The following is a 24450-nucleotide window of genomic DNA, read 5'->3' on the forward strand; positions in this document are numbered from 1 at the left end:
ACACAGCCGGGTGGGACAGACACACAGCTAGGTGGGACAGACACACAGCCGGGTGGGACAGACACACAGCCAGGTGGGACAGACACACGCCCAGGTGGGACAGACACACACCTGAGTGGGACAGACACACAGCTGGGTGGGACAGACACACAGCCAGGTGGGACAGACACACACCCAGGTGGGACAGACACACGCCCAGGTGGGACAGACACACACCCGGGTGGGACAGACACACACGTGGGTGGGACAGACACACAGCCAGGTGGGACAGACACACACCTGAGTGGGACAGACACACAGCTGGGTGGGACAGACACACACCCGGGTGGGACAGACACACAGTTGGGTGGGACAGACACACAGCCAGGTGGGACAGACACACAGCTGGGTGGGACAGACACACAGTTGGGTGGGACAGACACACAGCCAGGTGGGACAGACACACACCTGAGTGGGACAGACACACACCTGAGTGGGACAGACACACAGCCAGGTGGGACAGACACACACCTGAGTGGGACAGACACACAGCTGGGTGGGACAGACACACACCCGGGTGGGACAGACACACACCCGGGTGGGACAGACACACAGCTGGGTGGGACAGACACACACCCAGGTGGGACAGACACACAGCTGGGTGGGACAGACACACACCCGGGTGGGACAGACACACGCCCTAGTGGGACAGACACACAGCCAGGTGGGACAGACACACAGCTGGGTGGGACAGACACACAGTTGGGTGGGACAGACACACAGCCAGGTGGGACAGACACACACCTGAGTGGGACAGACACACACCTGAGTGGGACAGACACACAGCCAGGTGGGACAGACACACACCTGAGTGGGACAGACACACAGCTGGGTGGGACAGACACACACCCGGGTGGGACAGACACACACCCGGGTGGGACAGACACACAGCTGGGTGGGACAGACACACACCCAGGTGGGACAGACACACAGCTGGGTGGGACAGACACACACCCGGGTGGGACAGACACACGCCCTAGTGGGACAGACACACAGCCAGGTGGGACAGACACATTGTCTGCTGTCACTTGTCAGCCCCCAGGACAGCCACGCTCCTGCCCAGCCCTTTCCTGCTCCTTGGCCACGCCGAGGCTCTGAAGGGATTGATAAACAAACATTCCCATCAGTAGGATGAGCCAGGAACAGCCCAGCCACGAGGCTGCCACGAGGCTCTCCCAGCCCCGGGACAATCACCAGGCTCTCAGTCATGCTGGAACAGCTTCTAGCCCAGCTCTGATCCGGGAAACTGAGGCAGGGAAGGGTGTGTGGATGTGCAGGCTGGGCGGCTCCCGAGCATCCCGTGCCCAGCCTGGCATTTCCCTGCTCCCTTCCCAGCCCAGGCTCCCGCTTCGCTCTGGGCACGGTTTAATGACGGGGCCTAATTGATCTCTGACGAGGCACCGGAGATCGATGCCGGATCCCGCTCCAGGCTCTGCGAAAAGCCATTTCTCCTGCCCGGCCGGGCAGCACCGCCCCTCGCCCGCAGGGAAGCGCCCATCGATCGGGGCAGGGATCGATCGGTGCAGAGGGGATGGAGGGGAGGGCGGCCACCCCCGCCGAGGGGACTGCGGGGAGCACCCCCGGCAGCTCTCGCCTTCAGCCTGGAGCCCCGGGACTCCCCCTGCACCCAGCGGGGCCGGGCGGGGCCGTGAGGAGGCTCCTTGTGGCCATTCCAGGTGACACAGGTGACATTCCAGCACCTGGCACCTCCCTGGCACCTCCGGGCTGGAGGGTCCCGGTCTCCCGGGAAGGGAAGGGGCAAACAGAGGCACCAGCCGTCGCGGTGAGGTCACAGTGCCAAAAGATCCGCACTGATTTCCTCGCCTGACTCTTCCCCCCTCGCTCCTTCCCCTTGTGTCTCACCAGCCGAATTTGACCTGATTTGGTGCAACCGGCCGGGGTCTTCACTTCTCAGTGCCCCCCTCCTCCCCTCTCCTTTCAGAGGGGTTTAAGCCTTTTCACTTCATCCATTCACTCCAAGACTAATCAGATTAAAGCCCTGCCCGGGGTGCTGCCTCCCCTTGCTCACATTCACCTCCTTATCCCCGCTCCCCTCGCTTCACCCCCTTTTTTTCCCCGTCAGGTTTTGGCAGCCAACTCCAAGGTCCGGGCATAGCCATGGCAGGGGACAGAGGTGGCAGCAGCCTGGGCAGCGTGCCCAGGGCAGGGCACAGAGTGGGGATCTGTGGGGACACAAGGGGGAACGTTCTGGGGTGCAAGACAGGGATGAAGAGGGTGGCAGGATGGGAATAAAGAGGGTGGCAGGACGAGGATGAAGAGGGTGGCAGGATGAGGATGAAGAGGGTGGCAGGACAGGGATGAAGAGGGTGACAGGACAGGGATGAAGCAGCACCAGCCACAGGTCTCCAAAGCCATCCTGCTCTTTGAAGAATCCCTCCTCCTCCTCAGCCTGGTCGAGCTAAAGGAGAATTCAGTTTAGGAGAAATTTAGGAAAAAAGAGGACTTTTTTTACTTTTTCCCCTCTTTTCACCCAGAATCAGGAATGGGTAAAGGGTGAAGCCAGGACCACGGTGCCCACCCTGGAGCCCCCCAGACACACACACAACACCCAGAGACTGGGCTCACCCCCCAGCCCCCACACCCCGGGACCCTCCACTCCACGGCAACTCCTCACTAGAAACTTCCTGGCCTCATCCCACGTGCTCCAGCCCCAAAAATCACCCGATGCCCCCACCTAAACCTTAACCATGGATTTCCATTCCCCTTGGCCCAGCCCTGCACACAAACGCATTCTCCACGGCCCCCTCTCCGGCAGGGATTGTACGCAAAGGCGGAGAGCGGGAATGAATAATTCATCCCCGCTGTCTTTCAGAATTACACTGTGGAAAAATAAATCTGAGACTACTATATAAAAAAAAAAATTAAAAAAACATTAAAATAAAGGAAAAAGGAGCCAGGGGTGCGGGGAGGCAGCGCTCGGTTCGCGGCCCCCGCGGCCGGAGAGGGATGCGGGGATGAAAAGCGCCGGCGCATCGTGGCTCCTCTTCCATTGAGCGACTCCACATTCAGGTCCGTGCGGAAACCACCGGAATCCCTTCCTGTGCTTTGTTCTGCGGCCTTTTCAGCGGGGGCTTACGGGGCTGGGCAGGGGGCTCGGGGGGGTTCTTTGAACAAACCCACTCATGCGTTCGGCTGGTTGAGTTCAAGGGGCGGCGGGTGGGGGGTGAGGGGGGATTGGGATGGGTGGGGGGGCTCTGTTGGGTGAGAGAGGGGCTGCCCTGGTCGGGGGGATGCACTGGGGTGAGCAGGGGCTGTGCTGGAGTGAGTGGGGGGCTGCACTGGGTGAGTGGGGGGCTGCACTGGGTGGGCAGGCGGCTGCACTGAGGTGAGCAAGGAGCTGCCCTGTCTGACTGAGGGGCTGCCCTGAGGTCAGCCGAGGACTGTTCGGTGATGGAGGGGCTGCCCTGATCATGGGGCTGTGCTGGGGTGAGTGGGGGGCTGCCCTGAGTGAGTGGAGGGCTGCCCTGGGTGCCTGGGGGGCTGCTCTGAGGTCAGCCAAGGGCTGTTCGGTGATGGGGGGGCTGCCCTGGTCATGGGGCTGTGCTGGGGTGAGTGGGGGGCTGCACTGAGGCGAGCAAGGAGCTGCCCTGGGTGCCTGGGGGGTTGCCCTGGGTGACTGGGGGGATGCCCCAAGGTCAGCTGAGGGCTGTTCTGGTGATGGGGGGGCTGCCCTGGTCATGGGGCTGTGCTGGAGTGAGTGGAGGGCTGCCCTGGGTGAGTGGGGGGGCTGCCCTGGAGGACTGGAGGGCTGCCCTGAGGTGAGCAAAGAGCTGCCCTGGCTGACTGGGGGGCTGCCCTGAGGTCAGCCAAGGGCTGTTCGTTCATGGGGGGGTCTGTCCTGGCCATGGGGTTGTGCTGGGGTGAGTGGGGGGCTGCACTGAGTGAGTGGGGGGGCTGCCCTGAGACAAGCAGAGGGGCTGCCCTGCCCAGGGGTCCAGTGCGCCCCCCTTGGCTCAGCCAGAACCCCCTCAACACCACCCTGCCAGCACCCCTGCAGTCCCAGCAGGAAGGAGGGAGCTCTGCCCCATCCCAGAGGGGTCCCAGCTGGGTTTTGGGCTCTGCCCCGACCCCTCCCGATGCCCAGAGCACCCAGAACGGGACCAGCCGTGCCCGCACCCCCCTCGCAGCCGGCGGGGGCCACGTGCTGCCGCGCAAACGGAGAGGGGAGGAAGCGGGAGGCACTTTAATTTGGCTATTTAAAAATAAAGAAATAACGCAGGCTTTGAAAGCCCGGAGGGGTCCCAGCGGAGGGACCTCATCCCCCCTTCAAAGGCCGCCTCTGCTTTCTTCCCCCCGCTCGCAGCACACAAAGGTGCACGAGCACTTTCGTCTCTGTGGAAAGACCTTTTTAATTGGTTCCAGGCAGAAGGTTAAAATCTCTCCCCTTCCCTGTGCGCTTGGCTAAGAGGGGAAAGGGGGGAAAAGGGGGGAGGCAGGGAGGAAGGGTTCTATGGAGGCAAAACAACTCTGCCCAGCGTGAAGGGGCTGAGCCAGGGGGCACCCGGGGCCAGCGTCCCCAGCATGGGGTCCAGGGTCACTGAGGGTGACAGGGATCCAGCTGGGAGCAGGGCAGACCCAGGGGGCTGTGATGGGGGCACTAAGGGGGCTGTGCCAGGCTCTGGGGCAGGAGGTGCTCCCAGGAAAAGGGAGATGCTCGGTGTGAGGCTGCTCAGTGCTTCCATGGAAATGAGGGTTGGAGGTTTTCTGCAGATTCCCAAAAAAATGCAGGTGGGAATGTGGTGCCGGGGGAGGAAGTTGGGCAGAGCAGGAAGGTACCCAAGGGGCTGCTCCCACTTCCACCTCCACCACAGAGTACTCTTGGCTCATCCCCATCCACAGCAGGGTGACCCCAGGATGGCACCTGGGAGCATCCACATGGAGCATCCACATGGAACAATCACATGGAACATGCACATGGAACATCAACATGGAGCATCCACATGGAAAATGCACATGGAACGTGCACATGAAGCATCCACATGGAACATCCACATGGAAAATGCACATGGAACATTCACATGGAGCATGCACATGGAGCATCCACATGGAACATGCACATGGAGCATCCACATGGATCATCCACATGGAACATCCACATGGATCATCCACATGGAACATCCACATGGAGCATCCACATGGAGAACCCACAGCCCCTCACCATTCCCATTCCCACCCTGTGTCACTGCCACTGCCATCATCCTGGCTCTGCCATCCTCCTATTCCTGCCATTCTCCTGCCACTGCCATCCTTCCAGGCCTGCCATCCTGCTATTCCTGCCATTCTCCCAATCCCACCTGCCATCCTCCCAAACCTTGCCATCTTCCTGTTCCTGCCATCCTTCCAATACTGCCACCCTGCTATTCCTGCCGTCCTCCCAATCCCACCGTACTTCCAGCACTGCCATCCTCCCAAATCTCCCACCATCTTCCCAGCACTGCTTTCCCCCCATTCCCGTCATCTTCCTATCCCAATCCTCCATCCCAATACTGCCATCCTCTCTCCCTGCCACCCTCCCGGCCCTGCCATCCTCCCAGCACTTGGGTTTCCTTTCACGGAAGGGGGAGCTGAGAAAAACGCATCAATTATTGAGCCGGGGCGGCGAGCCCGCCGCGTCCCCCTTGCTGATGCCGCTCAGGTAGAGCCGCGCGAGCCGCAGTCAGACACCTCTAACACGATTAAGCTGCAGGGCTCTGCCAGCGCGCTTCAAGGTCAACTTCTCTGAGGCTGACAAAAGGCACGGCGGGCAGAGGCTCCCCCCGCCCCCGCCCGGGGCGGCAGCACGCTGGGGACGGGCACCAGCAGCCCCGAGAGATGGCACCAGGACAGGGAGAGCTGCAGGGCAGGATGGCAGGGGTCCCACGGGGATGGGGATGCGGTGCTGGGGGTCCTGCTGGGATCAGGGTGCAGTGCTGGGGGTCCTGTACAAACAGGGATATGGTGGTGGAGCTCTCAGTGGGATGGAGATGCAGTGTTGGGGCTCCTGCTGGTATCAGGGTGCAGTGCTGGGGCTCCTGTACAAACAGGGATATGGTGGTGGAGCTCTCAGTGGGATGGAGATGCAGTGCTGGGGGTCCTGCTGGGATCAGGGTGCAGTGCTGGGGCTCCTGCTGGGATCAGGGTGCAGTGCTGGGGCTCCTATTTGGCTAGGGATAAAGTGGTGAAGCTCTCAATGGGATGGGGATGCAGTGCTGGGGCTCCTGCTGGAATGAGGATGCAGTGCTGGGGCTCCTATTTGGATGGGGATAAAGTGGTGAAGCTCTCAATGGGATGGAGATGCCAGCCTAGGGTTCCTGCTGGGATCAGGGTGCAGTGCTGGTTCTCCTGCTGGGATGGGATGAACTCCCAGAGGGATGGGGATGCAGAGGTGGAGTTCCTGCTGGGATGAGGATGCTGTGCTGGGGCTCCCGGTGGGATGGGAATAACCATGGTGGAGCTCCTGTTTGGATCAGGGTGCAGTTACAGGGCTCCCAGTGGGATCAGGGTGCAGAGGTGGAGCTCCTGCTGGGATGGGGATGAACTCCCAGAGGGATGGGGATGCCGTGCTGGAGCTCCTGCTGGGATCAGGGTGCAATGCTGGGGCTCCTATTTGGCTAGGGATAAAGTGGTGAAGCTCTCAATGGGATGGGGATGCCGTGCTGGGGCTCCTGCTGGGATGGGGATGAACTCCCAGTGGGATGGGGATGCCGTGTTGGGCTCTAGCTGGGATCAGGGTGCAGTGCTGGGGCTCCTGTTTGGATGGGGATAAAGTGGTGAAGTTCTCAATGGGATGGAGATGCCGTGCTGGGGCTCCTGCTGGGATGGGGATGCCGTGTTGGGGCTCCCACTGGGAAGGGGCCTTGGCATGGGGGTCCCCAGCCCAGGACAGGGACGTGCTGTGTCCCTCTGCAGCAGAGCCGTTTCTGTCACGCCGTGCAGCAGGATCAGGTCCAGCCCGGCCGGCTGCACGTGAGCGGGAATTGGATCCAGATGTTTCCCCCAGCAGCCGGAAATCGCCTCCCCCCATCCCAGCAGCCCCTTCCACCGCCCCACAAGGCCTTGTGGGGACCAGCCCTGGCCAGCAGGGGATGGTGCCAACAGGGCCAGGATCCACCCTGGCATGGCACAGGCAGCAGAGGGACCGGGCAGCTCGGGAGGGGACAGGGGTGGCAGTGCCAGCTCTGCCGTGGTGTTTGGGTACTCACAGTGATGGGACCCTGGGGCTGGCACAGCCACACTCCACACCCTGCTCATCCTCATCCTCATCCTCATCCTCATCCTCATCCTCATCCTCATCCTCATCCTCATCCTCATCCTCATCCTGCTCATTCCCTTCCAAAATCACCCCACTCTCATGCATGGCGAAGGAGGGACAGCAACCCCACCCAGGTTCCTGGATTGGGCACTCACCATCCCAGTCACAAGGCAACAAAGCCGTAAAAATCCCCAAACCTCGGCATGGGAGGACCCAGCTCTGATATCTGGGCACACAAGGGTTGGGGAAGGGATGACAGGTGGCACCAACAATGGGTGCATGACACAGGTCACCCCCAGCACCATTCCCAAGAGGACACCACACCCACAGGTCCCTGGCACCACCTCAAGCCGTCTCCTCCTTTGGGGAGGGCTCCAGGGCAGTGCATGGGGACACAGCTTTCTGGCCATGCCACAAGAGTGAGAAAGAACACCTAAAAACCTCAAAACCCCATTTGAGGAATCCAAATTTCCCCCCTCTCCTGTTATTTAAAGCCCATCCAGCTCCCGAGTCCTGCAATGATGCAAGAAGCTCAATTACCATTAAAAGAATGCGTTCCTGCTCCTCCATTACGGAGAAAAGCCTGAAAACCCACCCCTGGGAATTCCACAACTCTAGAAAGAAGAAAAATAAAATATTCATGTAATTTAGATTATTTAAAACGTGGCAGTTGGTAAACCAGACTCTGCACTGGAGGGAACTGGGGGAGTTCACACCTTGCAGAACGCCAGGAATGGGTCAGGGATGGAAAACCCAGCCGTGGCCACGCAGATCCCGGTGCCACCCCGAGCACCCCACGCCCAGGATCTGGTGTTAAATGGGTTTTTAAACAGCTCTGAGCTTGTGGGATGCAGCACTGAGGAAGGACAGCGGGTTATTTTTATCGTTGCATTAGTTCCAGTTTAATTGCCAGGATGTCATTAACGGCACGGAGCAGGGTCCAGGCATGGGGATGCTGACGTTGGTGTGTCCTGCCCCAAACCCTGTGGATTGAGACACTGCAGGTGCCTCTCCTCCCACCAACAGAGCTTGGTGACAACCAGGGACAGTAGCCACTGACCAGGGACAGGGCCAGGAGCCATCAACCATGGCTGGACACTCCTGGTTCATCCTCTCCCAGACCAGATGTTCCTTCTCCTCCAGTTCCACCCAGGGAAGAGGATTGTGTCTCACTCCAGACCCCCCTTCCTCCTCTTCCTCTCTCCATGGCAGGTCCCAGTTCCCTCCAGTGCTCCACAAATGGGAATTCTCCTGCTGTCCCTGATTCTCCAGCCCCAAGCTCCATCATGTCCCACCAGCCCATCCCACCTGGGGCCATCCCCTGCCTGCTCCCTTCACCAGCCCCTCTCGGAATTCCCACATCTCCAACAGGGCCAAACACCCTGGTTTGTGCCAGAGTCAGAAGCCACTCAGGTCACCCAGAGTGGGACACACACTCAGCTCTTCCCTTGGCAGGAAACTTCCCACTGGTGCTGACCCAAGACTTCCTAACACTGGAGCTGAGATTTCACACCCCAAGGGATCCTCTGCTGTCCCTGTCCCCTCTGTGCTCACACGGAGCAGGAGAGCACAGCAGAGCAGAGTCACTGCTGAGAAATCACCTTGGGGGAAACCACAGCTGCACATCAGCAACCCCACTGCTGGCACAGGGGAATGGGGACACTGGAGCTGCCCTGTCCCAGCCACACGGGAATGGGGACACTGGAACTGCCCTCCTGTCCCTGCCACAAGGGAATGGGGACACTGGAACTGCCCTCCTGTCCCAGCCACAAGAGAATGGGGACACTGGAACTGCCCTGTCCCAGCCACACAGGAATGGGGACACTGGAACTGCCCTGTCCCAGCCACACAGGAATGGGGACACTGGAACTGCCCTCCTGTCCCAGCCACACAGGAATGGGGACACTGGAACTGCCCTGTCCCAGTCACAAGGGAATGGGGACACTGGAACTGCCCTGTCCCAGCCACACAGGAATGGGGACACTGGAACTGCCCTGTCCCAGCCACACAGGAATGGGGACACTGGAACTGCCCTCCTGTCCCAGCCACACAGGAATGGGGACACTGGAACTGCCCTCCCAACCCAGTCACAAGGGAATGGGGACACTGGAACTGCCCTCCTGTCCCAGCCACACAGGAATGGGGACACTGGAACTGCCCTCCCAACCCAGCCACACAGGAATGGGGACACTGGAACTGCCCTCCCAACCCAGCCAGCTGTGATCCCAAAAGCTTCCTGCCACCAGGAAAGCTGGAATTGTGCCACCAACAGCTGCCCAGAGCTTTGGATCACGGCCAGCACAATGTCCCCACCCCAGCAGGGACTGGCCACCCCCCAGCCCGGCCCTGCAGCCCCCTCCCAGCCCAGCAGCCCCCAGAATGCCGGATGGGATCGGACTCAGGATGTGGGATTTGAGGGGTTGGTTTCCCATGGAAGCCTCTGAGCAGGTTGAAGTTGCCAGAGATGCCCCAGCAGCCTGGGCAAGGATGAGCAGTGTCACTGGGAGGTGACAGTGGCATAATCCCAACATGGGAATGGCTCCCAGCAGGGAAAGCCTGGCCAGGGAGGATCAGGCCCAGGTAGAGCTTGGGATGCAGAACTGCACCCCATGCTCTGGGACACCCCTGTACCAGTGTCCCTGCACCAGCACCTCCCAGTTCAGCACTGGGGAGGTGACACCTGACAGGGACAGGGCCACATGGCTCCTGCAGAGACCAGTGACATTCCCAGGTGGATTTATTTTATAGGGTCAGGGAGGAAGGAACCATTGTGGAGCTACTTAAGTGGCATTTCACCATCGGAAAAAATTAGAGTCACAATATTAATTAATCCTCAAAGCACTTTACGAACATTAACTAATTAAGCCTCCCAACCCCTCTGTGAGGTGGGAAAGGTATCATTGTCCTCGTTTCACAGTTGCAGAAAACGAAGCGTGCGGAGGTGACGTGACTCGCCCAAGGTCGCTGCGAGCCAGGCAAAGGTGGGAACAGGATCCAAAAATCCAGGATCCAAAAATCCACGATCCCAAAATTCACAATCCCAAAATCCAGGATCCCAAAATCCGCAATCCCAAAATCCAGGATCCCAAAATCCAGGATCCCAAAATCCACGATCCCAAAATCCACGATCCCAAAATCTGCCCCTCGTTCCTCAGCAGGGCAGGACCCAGCAGTGCTGGGCACCCTGGAACCCAGGAATGCCGGATGCCAGCACCCCGAGCCAGGTCCCAGCACCCTGATCCCAGGACAGGGTGGAGAGGGACAAACTCACATCCAGAGAGGGACATCCCTTTGGGGTGAAAAACCCACCAGAGCCAGGGGCAGGGAGTTAAAACAGAAACCACCGAGGGGTTTATGGAAAACCCCACCGACCCTGCGCGGTTTAAAAGCGATTAGAGCCCTGCCTGGGTTATCAACCAGCGTCTCAATCCCGCGGCATCGATCCGGATAATAGCCGGCAATTGTTCAGATACAATATCATAAAGTCACTTTAACTACAGCCATAAAGCTTCCCCCGCCTGCAGCACCGCTGGGCTCCCCGCGTCGTGCTGGGGACAGCGCTGGGGCCCCAGCACATGCTCAGGATGAGGATGGTGGGGGGATCCCTCCAGGACCCCCTGAACAGCGACAGGATCCTCAGGGATCTCCCCCCGTCTCCACTGCTGGGAGCAGAGGGAATCTGGAGCCCCCCGGGGCTCCCCTTGGTGCTGCTCCACTGGGGCTGGGGAGCTCCAAGGCAGCTGCTGAGATCTGATGTTTCAAGTTTTGATCTGTGGGGTTGATGGGAATTGGGAGAAATGGGGGGTTCCTCAAATGTCCCCATACTGCAGCCAGGAACGCCCTGTTCTCCTGGTTTGTCCTTGTCCCCAGCACACGGAGCTTCCGGCTGGGCAGTGTTGGGATCTGGCTCCTTCACCTCTTTCCCACCACCAGCTCCCCATCCCAGGGTGCTCCCACTCTGTGTTCCCTGCCCTGGGTCCCTGGGAGTGCCACTGGAGAACACAGATCCCAAAAATCCTGGAGAGCCCCACCAGAGAACCCGCATTCCTCACCCGCCTCTTCCTCACCCTCCGCTTCCCGCTGCCTAATGAGCACAAAATATTTCCATGTTGCCAATTACTTGGTTCGTTTGTGCTGCTGCGGGCAGCGGTGCCGCAGGGAAAATCCCCCCTGGAGCCAGCCTGGCCCCCAGGGAGCAGGGAGAACCCGGGCTGGGACTCCTCAGGGCTGAGCATTCACCCCCAACACGCACCCTGACACCCCCTGACCCGGGGGTCACCGTCACCAGCAGCCTCCTATCGACGTCCCCGCGTCCCCAGTGACATTCCCATGGCCCCAGCGTGATGCTGATGGCTGCAGTGGGAAAGCAATCCCTTCCCAGGATTCAAACAAGCCTTTGGGGGCCTTGGGAAAGGCTTTGGAACCCCTTTTTCAGTTGTCCCACAGCAGACAATAGTTTGGGGTCCAACCTGCTGGCGCTGCTTTCCAGCACGGAGAGAAGTCTGAGCACCAGCAGAGATGTGCCAACCTCAGGCCATCCCAGACAGGTCCATCCCTGCTCCCATCACTTCCCCAGGAAGGATTCCCAGCTGAAGCCCTCTCCCCTGGCAGGAATCGCTGCTGTGACCATCACCACAAAACCATTCCAGCAGGTCGGTCCCGGGAGCCGCGTTCCTCCCACCTGCGCCCATAAATCCTGGAAGTGATTTATAAGGTGGAATAAATATTGCAATGTCTAAGGAAAAATATAAAAAAGTCACAAAAATCCATGCAGCTGGATTCTGCTCCCATGGGAATGGGGTCTCAGTGACATTGGGATTTTGGGGCAGCGAGGGACGCGCCGGGAAGGGGCTGGAATGAATCGGGTTCTGTGCTGCCAAACCACCTGGATGTGGGATGCACGCCGGAATCAGCCACAAATCTGAGACACCCTGTCCCCACACAGATCCCAAACCAGCAGGGAAGGAGCTGGGAGGCTTCAGTCCCTCCTCATGGAGCCCTGGGCTCTGTGGACACGAACAAGGGACTTCACTGCGGACACCCCAATCACCACTCCCAGTTGGAATTCCAGCCCGGAGTGGGATGTGAGAGCCATGTCCTTCTCCATCTCTCAATCACTCCACCAACATTAATTCCTTAATTTAGCCCCTGGCAGCGATCCTCACCTTACCCACGGAGAAACTGAGGCTGGGGGAGGGAGAAGCCATTTGTCTCCGGGTAATGAGCTGGAAGTCGGATCCAGGATCACCCCCAGCTCGCAGGATGAGAGTCCCTGCTCCCAATCCAAAGCTTTCTATCATAATAGACAACATTATGATTTATGATTATCATTAATCAGTTTTGAAATGGAGTCCAGATTGTCCTGGAGTCCAGACCCACTGCGACACCGGGCTCTGGACATTCCCTCACCGCCGGCGCTCCGCATCCCAGTGTCGGGAAGAGCCAAGGAACAATGGAAATCTGCAGAGGGCAGCGGGATGAGCTGGAGAGGCAGTGGTTGGGTGGTTGGAACTGAGGTCCACTGACCCCAGGAACCATCACGGAGAGGGGAGAGCTGGGAATGGCAGGAAGAGCAGGCAGGGAAAGCCGGGAGCAGGTCCAAGCTGAAGGTCACTGGCAGCAATGAGCGTTAGGAAGCCGGCACTGGTCGGGCTGGATGCTGCCTCCAGAGCACACACTCTGCAAAGGCAATCCCTGTTCCCAAACCTGCTTCCAACTCTGCCAATTCAGCCTAAAATCCCATCTCAAAGGGTCAGGAGCTATGCCAGGGCCGTGGCAGGGCACACGATCCTGGTGCTCCACAGGACTCGGCACCCGCGCGGCTCCGGCCAAACCGATCCCCGCGACCCCGAGCTGATCCAACGGAGCCTGGTGCCAGAAGCCATTTCTATTCCACACAGGCTTGGATTCTCTGTTGGAAAACACACAGAAATACCTTTTTTTGACCAGCATTTACAGCCAGGGCAGGTGCCAGAATTCCCGTGTGCCGGTGCCGTATCCGACGGCGGTTCCACAACAATGGGACAATCACCAGGACAGTCACAGGCACAGCCCGGCAGGGCCATGGCTCCATCCCGAGTGCCCCACCCAGAGCCAGAGTGCAGCAGGTTCTGCCAACCACTCAGCACGAAAAAGCCAAGGAGAGAGCCTGGAGTGCTCCCAAGATGGACATCAAGCCCCGGAGCACGAGGGAAGAACCTCGCAGGGTTCAGGAAAACATTAATTTCCCAAATAAAGGATTTTGGAGCAACTCTGTGCTCATTTAAATCCCGCAGCAGCAGCATGGGGAGGGGATGGGGGGAGCCCCCACCCTAAAATGGGGATCCCAGGAGCTCACCCAGGGGCGAGAGAGCGGTCGGAGACACAAAGAGAAGGAATTCCAGTTACTGGGCTTGTACAGGTTTTTTTAAAATGCAGAAAAATGGTGGAAAGGCAGGAAAAAGCAGAGTAGAGCAACGGGAAAATTGAAACATCTGAACACCAGGAGGGAGAGAAACCATCCAGGAGAGCAGCTTTTCCCAGCAGCATCTCTCCCACCTCCTGCCCCACTCCCCTGGATGCCCGGGTCGGTCGGTGCTGAGAATTCGGGAAATTTGGGAAAATCCCCTTTGGAAGGGTCGGCACATCGGCCCTGGCTCGGGCAGCTCCAGCGCAGTGTTGGGTAAAAATAAAACACAATTTGTGGCACAATGTGAGGAGAACGGGTTGTGAGGAAACCAGGAAGGTTTGTGGGATGGGAAGCTGGGAATTCCAGTAGAAAGGCCTGGATTTGCAAAAAACTGATATTCTTGAGGTGAAGGAGGACAGGAGCTGACAAAAGGTCTTTTAGATTTCAGGGAAAAGGGAAAATATCGGCTGTTGTGTTGTATAAAAGCATCGACCAGTCCAAAATAACCTCGGAATAAAAACGCCCATCCTAGAACAGAGCACAGGGTGGGGATGGAAACGGACACACGGACAGACGGACACACGGACAGACGGACACGGCCCAGGCAGCTCCACCAACCCAACCTGGCCTCGCTGGGGCTGTTCCAGCTTCTCCTGACCCTTCGGAATCCGGGTACCCCCGGCTCCCCCCGCCGTCCCGGGGGGCTCTGCCCCGCGTTTTTCCACTCAATTTCCTTCCCGCGTCGGCAGGAGATAAATCCCTCTGCCGAGGCAGGCGGCCGGAACGGCAAAGCCAGCGGTGCCAAGTTTAATAAGCAACCCTGATCGAGAATCCAGATAATAATTGGGATTATCGAGCTGGCTGGGAAAGAGCTTCCTCAGCTCCTGACGGCACCAGCGCCCGGCACCGGGGTGACAATGACACCCGCGGGGTCCCCAGCGGGACCAGAACACTGATGGGAGACTGGGATGCTCCTGAGGAGCAGCGGGAGCCCATCCATCACTGAATATTAAAATAAAATCAAAATACTAAACCCCTTTTTGAGCGCTCCGTGCGCAGTCGGAACCAACAGCACACGGGAGTCTGTGCCCCCAAAATCCCACAGGAAGACCCTGGGGACCCCAGTTCCATCCCCACCTCTGCAGGAGCTTCCCTGAATCCCGATTTTGGAGGGGGACACACGGAGCCAGCGCCGTCCCAGCGCCTGCAGAGAAGCTCAGCCGCCGAAATAATCCCGTCGCGGTTGGATTTTGTGCAGGGCACGAGGTCCAGGGGCTTTTTTTCCTCAGTGGAAACAGGATTGGAAAAGGAAAGAATTGGGATTTTTCGAGTTCTCTACAGGGTCAGGCTGATTTTATTTTACTGCAAATATAAATAGGGTTTTTGATAAATAATAAAAAAAAAAAATAAGACAGTCTAAATAAAACCCCCCTAGAAGACATGGTACGGAATTCGGAATCCTGGCAGGAATAGCTGTAGCTGGGCTGAGTGCTCTGGAATATTTGTATTTGCTGTCTAAACACTTTATCTCTTTCCCAGCACATGGGTGAGTTTTGCTCCCGTGTAATGTTCAAGGAAAAATAAACCGAGACGGATAATTCCTCCTCTTCTGCAGGGGGAAAAAAGAAAAATCCGACAAAACTTGGTTGCATTGGGGGAAACGGCAAAATATTTCCAGGGAAATTCAGTTGAGGAAATAATTGGAGGAGGTGATTGAGATGTGGCAGGAGGAGGAAGGTGGGGATGGAATGGGGTTTCCACATTCCCAGTTATTAAAAACCCCCATTACCATTAATTCCCCTTTTTCCCAAAGTCAGCGGTGCTGGGAATCGGAGCTGAGAGAGGTTTGGGTTCGGCACAAAAGATCCAAAATCCAGAGTTGGATTCCTGGGGAATTTCGGGGCTAGTGGGGAAGGAGCTGAAACAAAAACCCCATTCCTGGAGTCGAACAAAAAATGGTATCGGTGTAAAACTCCGCAGATCCGGGAGCGCTGCGGCGGCGCGGTGGGAATACTGGTGGTGGGAATATCGTGGTGGGGATATCATGGTGGGGATATCATGGGAATATCATGGTGGAGATATCATGGTGGGGATACCATGGTGGGGATACTGGTCCTGGCATCCACAGGGAGCAGCAGCTCCAGCACCAGGATGGTGTTTGGTGGGACCAGGCACAGGCAGCTGTGGCATTTGCACGGACACCCGCGTGTGCCTGGAGGTCACAGTTGCAGGGAAAATGGGAAAATCCCACAAAACAAGCCTGGAGCAGCTGGAAATATCAAGGAAAGTAGAAAATTGGGAGGTCAGGAAGAAGTGATGTGCTGAGGGAGTGTAGGGATGTATCCCACAGGATCCCACCATGTCACAGGTGTATCCCAAAGGATCCCACCACAGCACAGGTGTATCCCACAGGATCCCACACCAGGGTACAGGTGTATCCCACAGGATCCCACAGCAGGGTACAGGTGTATCCCACAGGATCCCACCACAGCACAGCCCCACCAGGACGTGGCTCGGCCCCGTGGCCGTTCCTCTCCCAGCAGCGGCATCACTCGCTGCTCCGCTGTGCCTTGGGAAGCAAACACGGGAAGAGGGGGAAAATTTTAAAGGGGAGGAATTAAAAAAAGAAATAGTCTAAATCCCTGTTTCTGCATCCCTCTCCCTTCATTAATGACCCAAAGGAAAATGCTGAATGGATCCGAGCGGGGCTCGGAACGGTAGCGCAGATCTCGCTGCCCCGGCGCTGATTGGCTTCACCGGAGCCGAGCGCCATCGATCCCGGCTTTGTGCCGCAGCTGGAGATGGATCCATGGGCAAGCTGGGCCGGATGGGGCAATCTCAAAACTGCCAGCACCTCCATCCCCTTGGAAGGGCTCACTCTGGACCCCTCGCTGCCTTGGACACCCTTCATCAAGAGCACAGCGAAGGGGAACTCATTTCCCTGCCTTTATCATAATTCCAGGGAGCAAATTCTCCTCCTTTGGAATATTTTCCCCCACTGTTGTTGCTTTGAATGTTGTTGCTCATCCCCCTCTGAAGTTCAGGACCACCCCACCCCGTGTGGGGGCACACAGCCCGGTTTCAGTCGGAGCAGGGTGCAGGTGGGGGCTTTCCCAATCCCTTTGGAGAAGGATCCTCTTCTCCCCCATCAAATCTGCGGCACATGGAGGAGCCACGGAAGCTGCCGCAACCCCGAGGGACACGGGGGACATTCCAGGGGCACAGCAGGATCCCCAGAGTTCTGCTCTGCATCCCAGCAGGGACAAGGACACTCCTGGACAGCCCCTCCAGCCAAAGTGATGAATGCCATCAGGATCAGGGCTCATCCCAGTCTCCTGGTGACAGATGGGATAAGGTCGGGACGGGATAAAGTCAAGAGGGAAGAGGATGAGTGGAGCAGGATTTGTCCAGCACATGGATGGGATAAGCTCTGAGGATCCTTGGTTTGAACCAAAATGAAGGATGTGCCCTAAAATGTGCCACCTGTCCCAGATGGGGTTGACAGGGAGGTGTCACACCAAGGGAAACGCTGGGAACGTTCCCAGGCTCCAAGTACCAGCATAGCCCCGTCTGGCCAAAACCCACAGGGCTCTCATTTCTCCACGGGTTTGGGGCTCAACAAGAAAATTTTGACAAAACCACTTCCCAGCCACCCTTTAGGATGAAGCTCCAGGCTGGCAGCTCCGTGGATCTCCCACCACCAACCCCAATTCACACGGCACAGCTGAAGCCATCGGGTGACCCCGGTGTTGACCCCAGTGGTGACCCCAGCCCTGCCCTCACCCCCTCCCAGCACAGCCCCCTCACATCCCCCCACAGCCCCCGCTCCGCTCGGCTTTTGAGCCGGGAGCCTCATTAGGAGGTAATTAGCTCCGGAACAATAGGAAGCTCTTTAGCAGCCCAGGCACAGCGGCAGCAACAAGCCAAGGGGGAGCGAGGGAGGAGAAATAAATAAATAACAACACTGTGACCACCCGGGAACAAGGCAGGACGGAGCAGGGACACGGCTCCATCTCACTGCCCTGCTCTCAGCCCCGTCCATTCCTACTTTTCCTGCCGGGATCGACCCAGCCCTGGTGCATCCCACACCCAAACAGCCCCATGGGCACCGTTTCCCCAACACGGCAGCTGGTGGGAACAGCCATGGGGTCCCCAAATCCTGAAGGGTCAGGTGGTGGTGAAGAGTCTGGGCACACAGACACTCCTAAACACAGGCCTGGCTTTGGGGCAGCTTCAAAAATGCCTCTGGAATTCACCTGGCAAAGGCCAAAGCGGGCAGCAGCTCAGCCCAACAGTTGTCCAGCTCTGGAGAATCATGGAATCGCTTGGGTTGGGAAAGAACTCCAAGATCATGGATTCCATGGCCCAGCCTGGCCCCCTGGAGCACGGTGCTTCCCCCTGCACCTGAAGAAGCAAAACAGGGCCTGGTTTTGGGATGGATCTCCAAGCAGAGGGAAGCAGTCAAAAACTGGGATGAGCATCAGGTCACGGCAGAGGGGGAAAAGGAATTTAAACAGCTCTTAGGGACTGCAGGTAACAGCACTCCGAGCTGCTCACCTCCCATAAATCCCATTAAATCCAACGAAGCGGGGCAGGATCTCTGCCCCGAGTGGGGAAAACCAGCCTGGATCAAAACGGAGCCTCAGAAATCATGATTAATATCTAACACAAAAGAACCGAAATTGTCACCATCAGGAACGAGGAGCTATTTAAGGAACAATTGCTGCAATTTTCCAGCCAACCCAGCAGCTGAACCTTGTCAGGCACAAGCAGGTACAGCTCCTGATGTGGCACTGGGAAGGACACAGCTGGACAGCTGGACAGGCTGGGGCCAGGTAAAGCCTCAGCCAGGTACATCCTGCAGCCCCCAGGTAGGAATTCCAGGGGAATGTCACACAGGGGTGGCACAGCATTGTCAGACAGGGGGATTTTTGGCATTGGATTATTTGTGTGTGTAAAGTGTATTTATGTGGGGCGGGGGTGTGTGTGAATAAACACCCGTGTATGAAAATAAATATATAATTTATATAATAGATATAAATATATTTGTATGTAAATATCTGTAAATCTGTACATATATAAATATATGTATCTTTATACAGCAACACTTTCAAAGCTTTCCAAGGTACCTGAGGGTATCTCTCACCCCCTGGACTGTTCCCACTGCCCACCCTCTGTGTGTCCCCCCCTACCAGAACACCCCAGGATTTTTTGGGGGGGTCCTGGGGACCGCCTGACCCTCGGGCAGCTCCGCACGCCCCCAGCCCATCCTCGCATTAGGATGCGGCGCATGGCCGGCATTTGGATACCAAATGTGCAACCAGCAGGGAATGTAATTGCGGTCCCTGGAAAGGGACAGGCGGAGACGGAGACGGGCACGGAGAGAGAATCCTGTCAGCGACGCCGGCCCGGTGGTGTCTGCTCTCCATTAACCACTCGCCGCAGCCCTGGGCTGGTGAGGAATTGCTAACACGGCTTAACGGGCTGGAAAAGAGGGGTGGGAAGGGCTGGGAGTGATCTCGGCACAAAGGGAGAACAGAAGGAGGAAAACTAAAAGAGCAGGAATTGCACAGGATGAGGCTGAGCGCTGGCACACCCAAACACCCCGAGAGGGGACTCGGCCTGATGGTGACACAGGAACAACCCGAGTTAAAATTCACATTAAAATCACTCCAAGGGGAACACAGGGCATGTTTCTTTAGAGGCTGTCCCCCAGTATGATGCCCACAGGAGCAAGGGAGGGGGGACAAAGAGAACTGGGGATGACTCCAAAAGTCCCAGCCAGAGCCAGGACACAGAGGTTTTGGGATCCAGCCCCACTCCAACATGGAGATATGGGTGGGATCCCCCAAGCTGAGCCCTCTTGCTCAGCCACCCCTCTGCAGCACCAAATTCCCCTGGAAAAAACAGATGTGGCATCGTCTCTGCTCCCTTCATGGAGAGGTGGCACACACAGCCACCAGCAGCCTGGCCACAGGCCCTGGTGACACACAGGTGGGCGAGTTGGCCTTGGCTTGGGTGGTCAGGGGGTCACAGTCACGGCCACAGCTCTCCTGGCCACGGCCACCACGCTCCAGGCTCTAGGACAAAGCACCAGGCGCTGGAGCTGCAGCTCCAGGAGATGGGAATGCAGGAAAAAGGGGCACGAAATCCAATGGGATTGGGAACATGATCCAAGTCCCCTCCAAGATGTGCCCCATTCACCCCAACCCCACCACCCCCGTGGCAGAGGCACCTTTCCCCCCAAAGGACCCCCCAAAGTCCTGCTCTGCCAGCCCTGAGCATCACCTGGCTCTGTAAATCCCCCTGCCAGAAACCATTTCTCCGGTTCCCGATCCCGGGATTGGGGAGTGCAGAGGAGCAGAACAGAAATCCGAGCTGTGCTCACAAACCACACCGAAAAATAATACAGGAATCAGCAAAAGAAGCGTTCGGAGGCAGCGCCATGACCTCGGCGTTAAAGCAGGCCAGGAGCACGATCCCACCCGGTCCCAGGGAGGGAGGAGAACCCCCAGCACTCTGCACATTCCCACTGTGGGTCCAGGCACACGGCAGGGACCGCGGGATTGCTGCAGGAACACCGAGCAGCGTTCGGGAATGACAATTCCCTGCCCGTCACCCGGCTGTCGGCAGAGCGGGGCACGGCAACAAATCCCAAACCAATCCCAAACCCTCCGTCCTTCCTTGGCCTCCCAGAGGTTTCCAGCACGGCCACGAGGCTGTGGGTGAGGATCACAGGACTGGGGACCTTCTGAGGACAGGTCACTCCTTCCCACAGAGCACAGAGGTTTTCCCACATCCCTGATTTTTTGTCGCACGGCGCCGCGTGCTGAGACATCCACCCTAAACCCGCTGTGGTGTGGGGGGCCAAGACTGGACACCCCAACCCACTGGTGGTGCTGGATGCTCCAGCACACCCAAACTGACCTGGTTGGCTCCCAAGGTAAATCCACCCTGGAATCCCACGGGCGAGCGGATCCCGCAGCACCAGGCGGAAAACACGGGGTGATGGTGGGAAGAGCCCTGGGTGTTGTGCCGGACCCCTGCCCGCAGTGCCGGACCCCTGCCCGCAGTGCCGGACCCCTGCCCGCAGTGCCACACCAGGGAGCAGCCCCAAGATCCCATCCATGGGCGCCTCACCCCGGACACAACCAATGGATCCACCCGCGACCGGCCTGGCCAATGGATCCACACCCGGAGAGCAACCATCGGCAGCAAAAACCCACACTTGCACACGGTACCAAAACTGCCCTTTTTTGTATAATTCTACCTTCATCACTCTTTGTTTTTTTCCTGGATAACCCAGGAGTTCCATCCAGCCAAACGTTTTCCCAGCGCATCCTCACAAAACCATTTAAAAATAAAAATAAACCTTGCAAATCCACAGCGAGTGGTTAAATCTCTCCCCAGAACAGGGAAATTGCAGCATCCCGAGGTACCACTTATTTTTAATTTAGCCCCAATTATGAAATATAGAATTATTCTAATCTGGGTAAATCATATCGACCATGAGATTTATTCCTGTCTTTTATAAAATATAGATTGCTGTATAAACCTGACAGAAAATATTTAGCGTCAGAGAAGGTCTGTGGGTTCAAACAGGACATTTTAACCTTGGGTCTTTTCCCCATTTTTTTTAAAACCCCTTTTTATTTCCCCCTTAATAAATGAGGTGTTGGTTGGGGGGTGAAAAAAGAACGAAAACGAAGGACCAGAAAACACATAAATACGTTTTTTCTTCATTTTTAAGAATGAGACGGTCTTGTAGTAACTCCAGAGAAAAAATAAACCCACCGCTGGGTTCAAAAAGGGAATAAGCAGGAAACTCAATGGCAATTTCAATCTTTGCAACCCCTAATAAATTGCCTCGAATTCCGAGAGCCGAAGGCGCAGGCGGGGAGCGCTGGCGACACGGGGCGCTCCCACATTGGGGAAATTTGGGTCACATCCCGGAGCCAGGCGCTGCGGACGTGCCTGCTGAACCCACCAGCCATTGTCTGCTCTTCCCTCCCAGCCCCTCGCGCTTCCCTCCGCTCCATTTTATTTCCCCCCCCTCCTCGAAAATATTTTCCCTGCCAACAGCAGATTTAGAAATGTATAAATATATAAATATATATGGAATAATGATCCACCGTGGATTTTTCGAGGAGAGATTCTCGGTGGTTTCTACGAGGGGGCGAAGGGGATGGAGCTGACGCCATCGCCGGTGCCGGGTCCCGGGACGCCCGTCCCCAACAGCCAAGGGGCTACTTTTGGTTGTTGGCACCACCATCAGAACCCTTGGGTGCCAAATCCCATCCCCAGGAAGCCTTGGGCGCCAAATCCCAAACGTCAGAACCTTTGGGCGCCAAATCCCAGCCACTGGAACCCTTGGGTGCCAAATCCCAGCCACCGCCCCAACCACCCTCATCTCTGGGATGCCACAGTTGGACCCTCACATGTGTTTGGCATTTGGGAGAACAAAAGAAAAGAACCCAAAGTGTGGGAGATTGGGGGGAGCACCAGGAGCCGAAACCAGAAAACTTCGCAATGGGCAAAAAAAAAAAAAATTAGGAAAAAAAAAAATAATTCCCTGGCTCTTACAATCCCCCACAAAAATGTGAGGGAGATAATAAAATCCATATGCACCGCGGGCGGCCCGCGGCACAGGCACCACCGCCAAGGCACCGCCACCAAGGCACAAAGGGACGGGCTCACCCCAATTTTGGGTTTTGGGGCGGTGAGAGGGGCACGGGTGGGTCCCCAAAAAGGGACGAGTGGAGGTTGGATGGACACCAGGGACTGCTGAGCGTCCTCGGCCCCGCGCACGTCCCAACGCCAAAACACCGCCAGGAACTTTCCCCGACTGCGCCGGTGACATCGAGGGAGAGGAGGTGGCACCCAGGGTCCCCTCATGGGTGGCAGCAGGGGATGAGCCACCCGGAGCTGGAGGAGCCTCCTCTCCTCGCTGGTGGCCCTGGGGACAAGGCCAGGCCACACCGTGCCCCACGAGTCACGCAGGGACCGAGGGGGACAAAGAACCCCCAGTTTGACCCAGAAAACGGAACAGCCCAAAGCTGGGGGCCACAGGGGCTGCACCCACCGAGCTCAGCCCTCACTGCTCAGACACTGCCAGGCTTGGGAGAACTTTGAGGAATTTTGGGGGGAAATGAGGGTTTAACGGCTGGGTTTTGTTTTTTACAGGAATCCCCACAAACGGGCCCCTTCAGACCTCAAAGAGTGTCCCCAGCAAGGAGGGTGGGGGCGATCCCGAGGGTCCCAACCACCTGAGCATTCCCAGAGCAGAATTCCTCCCGCTTCCAACTCACCAACAGTTTTTGGTTCCTCAAAATCATGAACAAAGAAATACGACAGAAACGAAAACTCTCGCCCCCAAAAGAAAAAAAAACACTTGGTGGGGGGAAAAAAACACACAGAAAAATCGAAATTCCAACTGGAGTCAGGAAACGAAGCCAACTGTGGGGATTGCACTTCCAGGATGGGAATGACCCGGGAGCAGCAGGGCCGGCCATCCCCAGCTCCGCACACCCCGTCCCTCCCTCGGGCCCGTTTTGCCATTCCTCCCCAAATCGTTCTCCCGACCCCCCCCGCAGCCGCACCCGCTGCTTTGGGCTGATTTTGGGTTCTTTTTTTTGCATCCCGGGAGAGGAACCGGGGGGGTAACGGGACGGCGGGGGGAGGAACTTGAACTTCCCCGAAGTTGGGCGCGGAGGGGCCGAGCCGCAGCCCCCGCCGCCCCCTCCCCCCCGCCGCCCCCGGGAACGCGCCCCGCTCCCGGCGATGCTCCCGGCGCTGCCGCAGCCCCCGGGGACGGTCCGCCCGGGGCCCCGCGGGAACTTTCGGGGGAGGGACCCCGGGGACCACCCCCGCTCCCCGGGGCCGCCCAACCCGTTCACCGGAGCCCACCGGGGGCTCGAGGGGGACCCGACCCGCCACGGGCGGCGGCGGCCGCTGTCACCGGGCGGCAGCGGGCGCTCAGCGGGTGTGTGTGCGGGGGGGAAAAACCGACTGGAACTCGGGCGCCGAGGCCGCTCCCGCCGCCCCCCACCTCACCTGGGATTGCTCCGGTTCCAGTAGACGGCGAACCGGTCCGAGATAACTTTCCCGGTCTCGTCGGTCCAGACGCAGACGCCGAGGAGCGCGGCGAGCAGCGCGGCCGCACCGCAGCGCACCATCGTCCCGGCGGGCGGCGGGCGCGGCTCCGGCCGCTTCACGGGGCGGCGGGGCCCTGGGGCCGGCCGGGGACGGCGGGCGGGCGGCGGGCGGCGGCGGCGGCGGGCGAGCGCCCAGCCCTCACCATCGCCCGCGGCCCCGGGCGCCGTCAGCGGGGGGACTCGGGGGCGGCCGCGGTGCGGCGGCGCCGGGGCAGCCGCATCCCGCGCTCGGGCGGCGGGGACCGACCCGGTTCCCGCGGCGCCCCGGGATCGCCCCGGTACCGGGAACCTTCCCCCCCACCACCACCTCCACCACCACCTCCCTCCCCCCGCCGCCCAACTTCGGCCAAGTTCCTCCGAGCCCCGCGGCGCCGCCGCCGCCGCCCGGCGCCGAGCCCCCGGTGCTGCCGCCGCACCTGCGGGCTCAGCCCCGGGCCCCGCCGCGGGCTGCTCCGCCCCGGGGACACCGGAGAGACAAAGGCCGGGCCGGGAGGCCGCCGCTAGCTCAGTGCCGCCGCGCCATGCTGCGCCCGCCGCCCGCGCCCCCCGCCCGCGACCCCCGCCCGGGACCGCCCCCGGTAACGGCCCCGCCCCCGCCGCGCGCCGGCCCCGCCCCC

At 58.5% G+C, this 24450-nt stretch overlaps 1 protein-coding gene across 1 annotated transcript in view; it reads right to left on the bottom strand.

Annotated features, from left to right (window-relative positions):
• EFNA2 (ephrin A2) overlaps window positions 1-23897 on the bottom strand; it is a 46743-nt gene extending 22846 nt beyond the window's left edge. Inside the window, exon 1 of the mRNA XM_033082462.1 lies at window positions 23733-23897. Within this exon, the coding sequence (XP_032938353.1) occupies window positions 23733-23854 (122 nt within the window). The 5' untranslated portion in view covers window positions 23855-23897. The remainder of the gene's footprint in view (window positions 1-23732) is intronic.
• Between the last annotated feature and the right edge of the window lie 553 nt (window positions 23898-24450).

The sequence above is a fragment of the Catharus ustulatus genome, chromosome 29, assembly GCF_009819885.2.
Source record: "Catharus ustulatus isolate bCatUst1 chromosome 29, bCatUst1.pri.v2, whole genome shotgun sequence".
Lineage (NCBI taxonomy): Eukaryota > Metazoa > Chordata > Aves > Passeriformes > Turdidae > Catharus > Catharus ustulatus.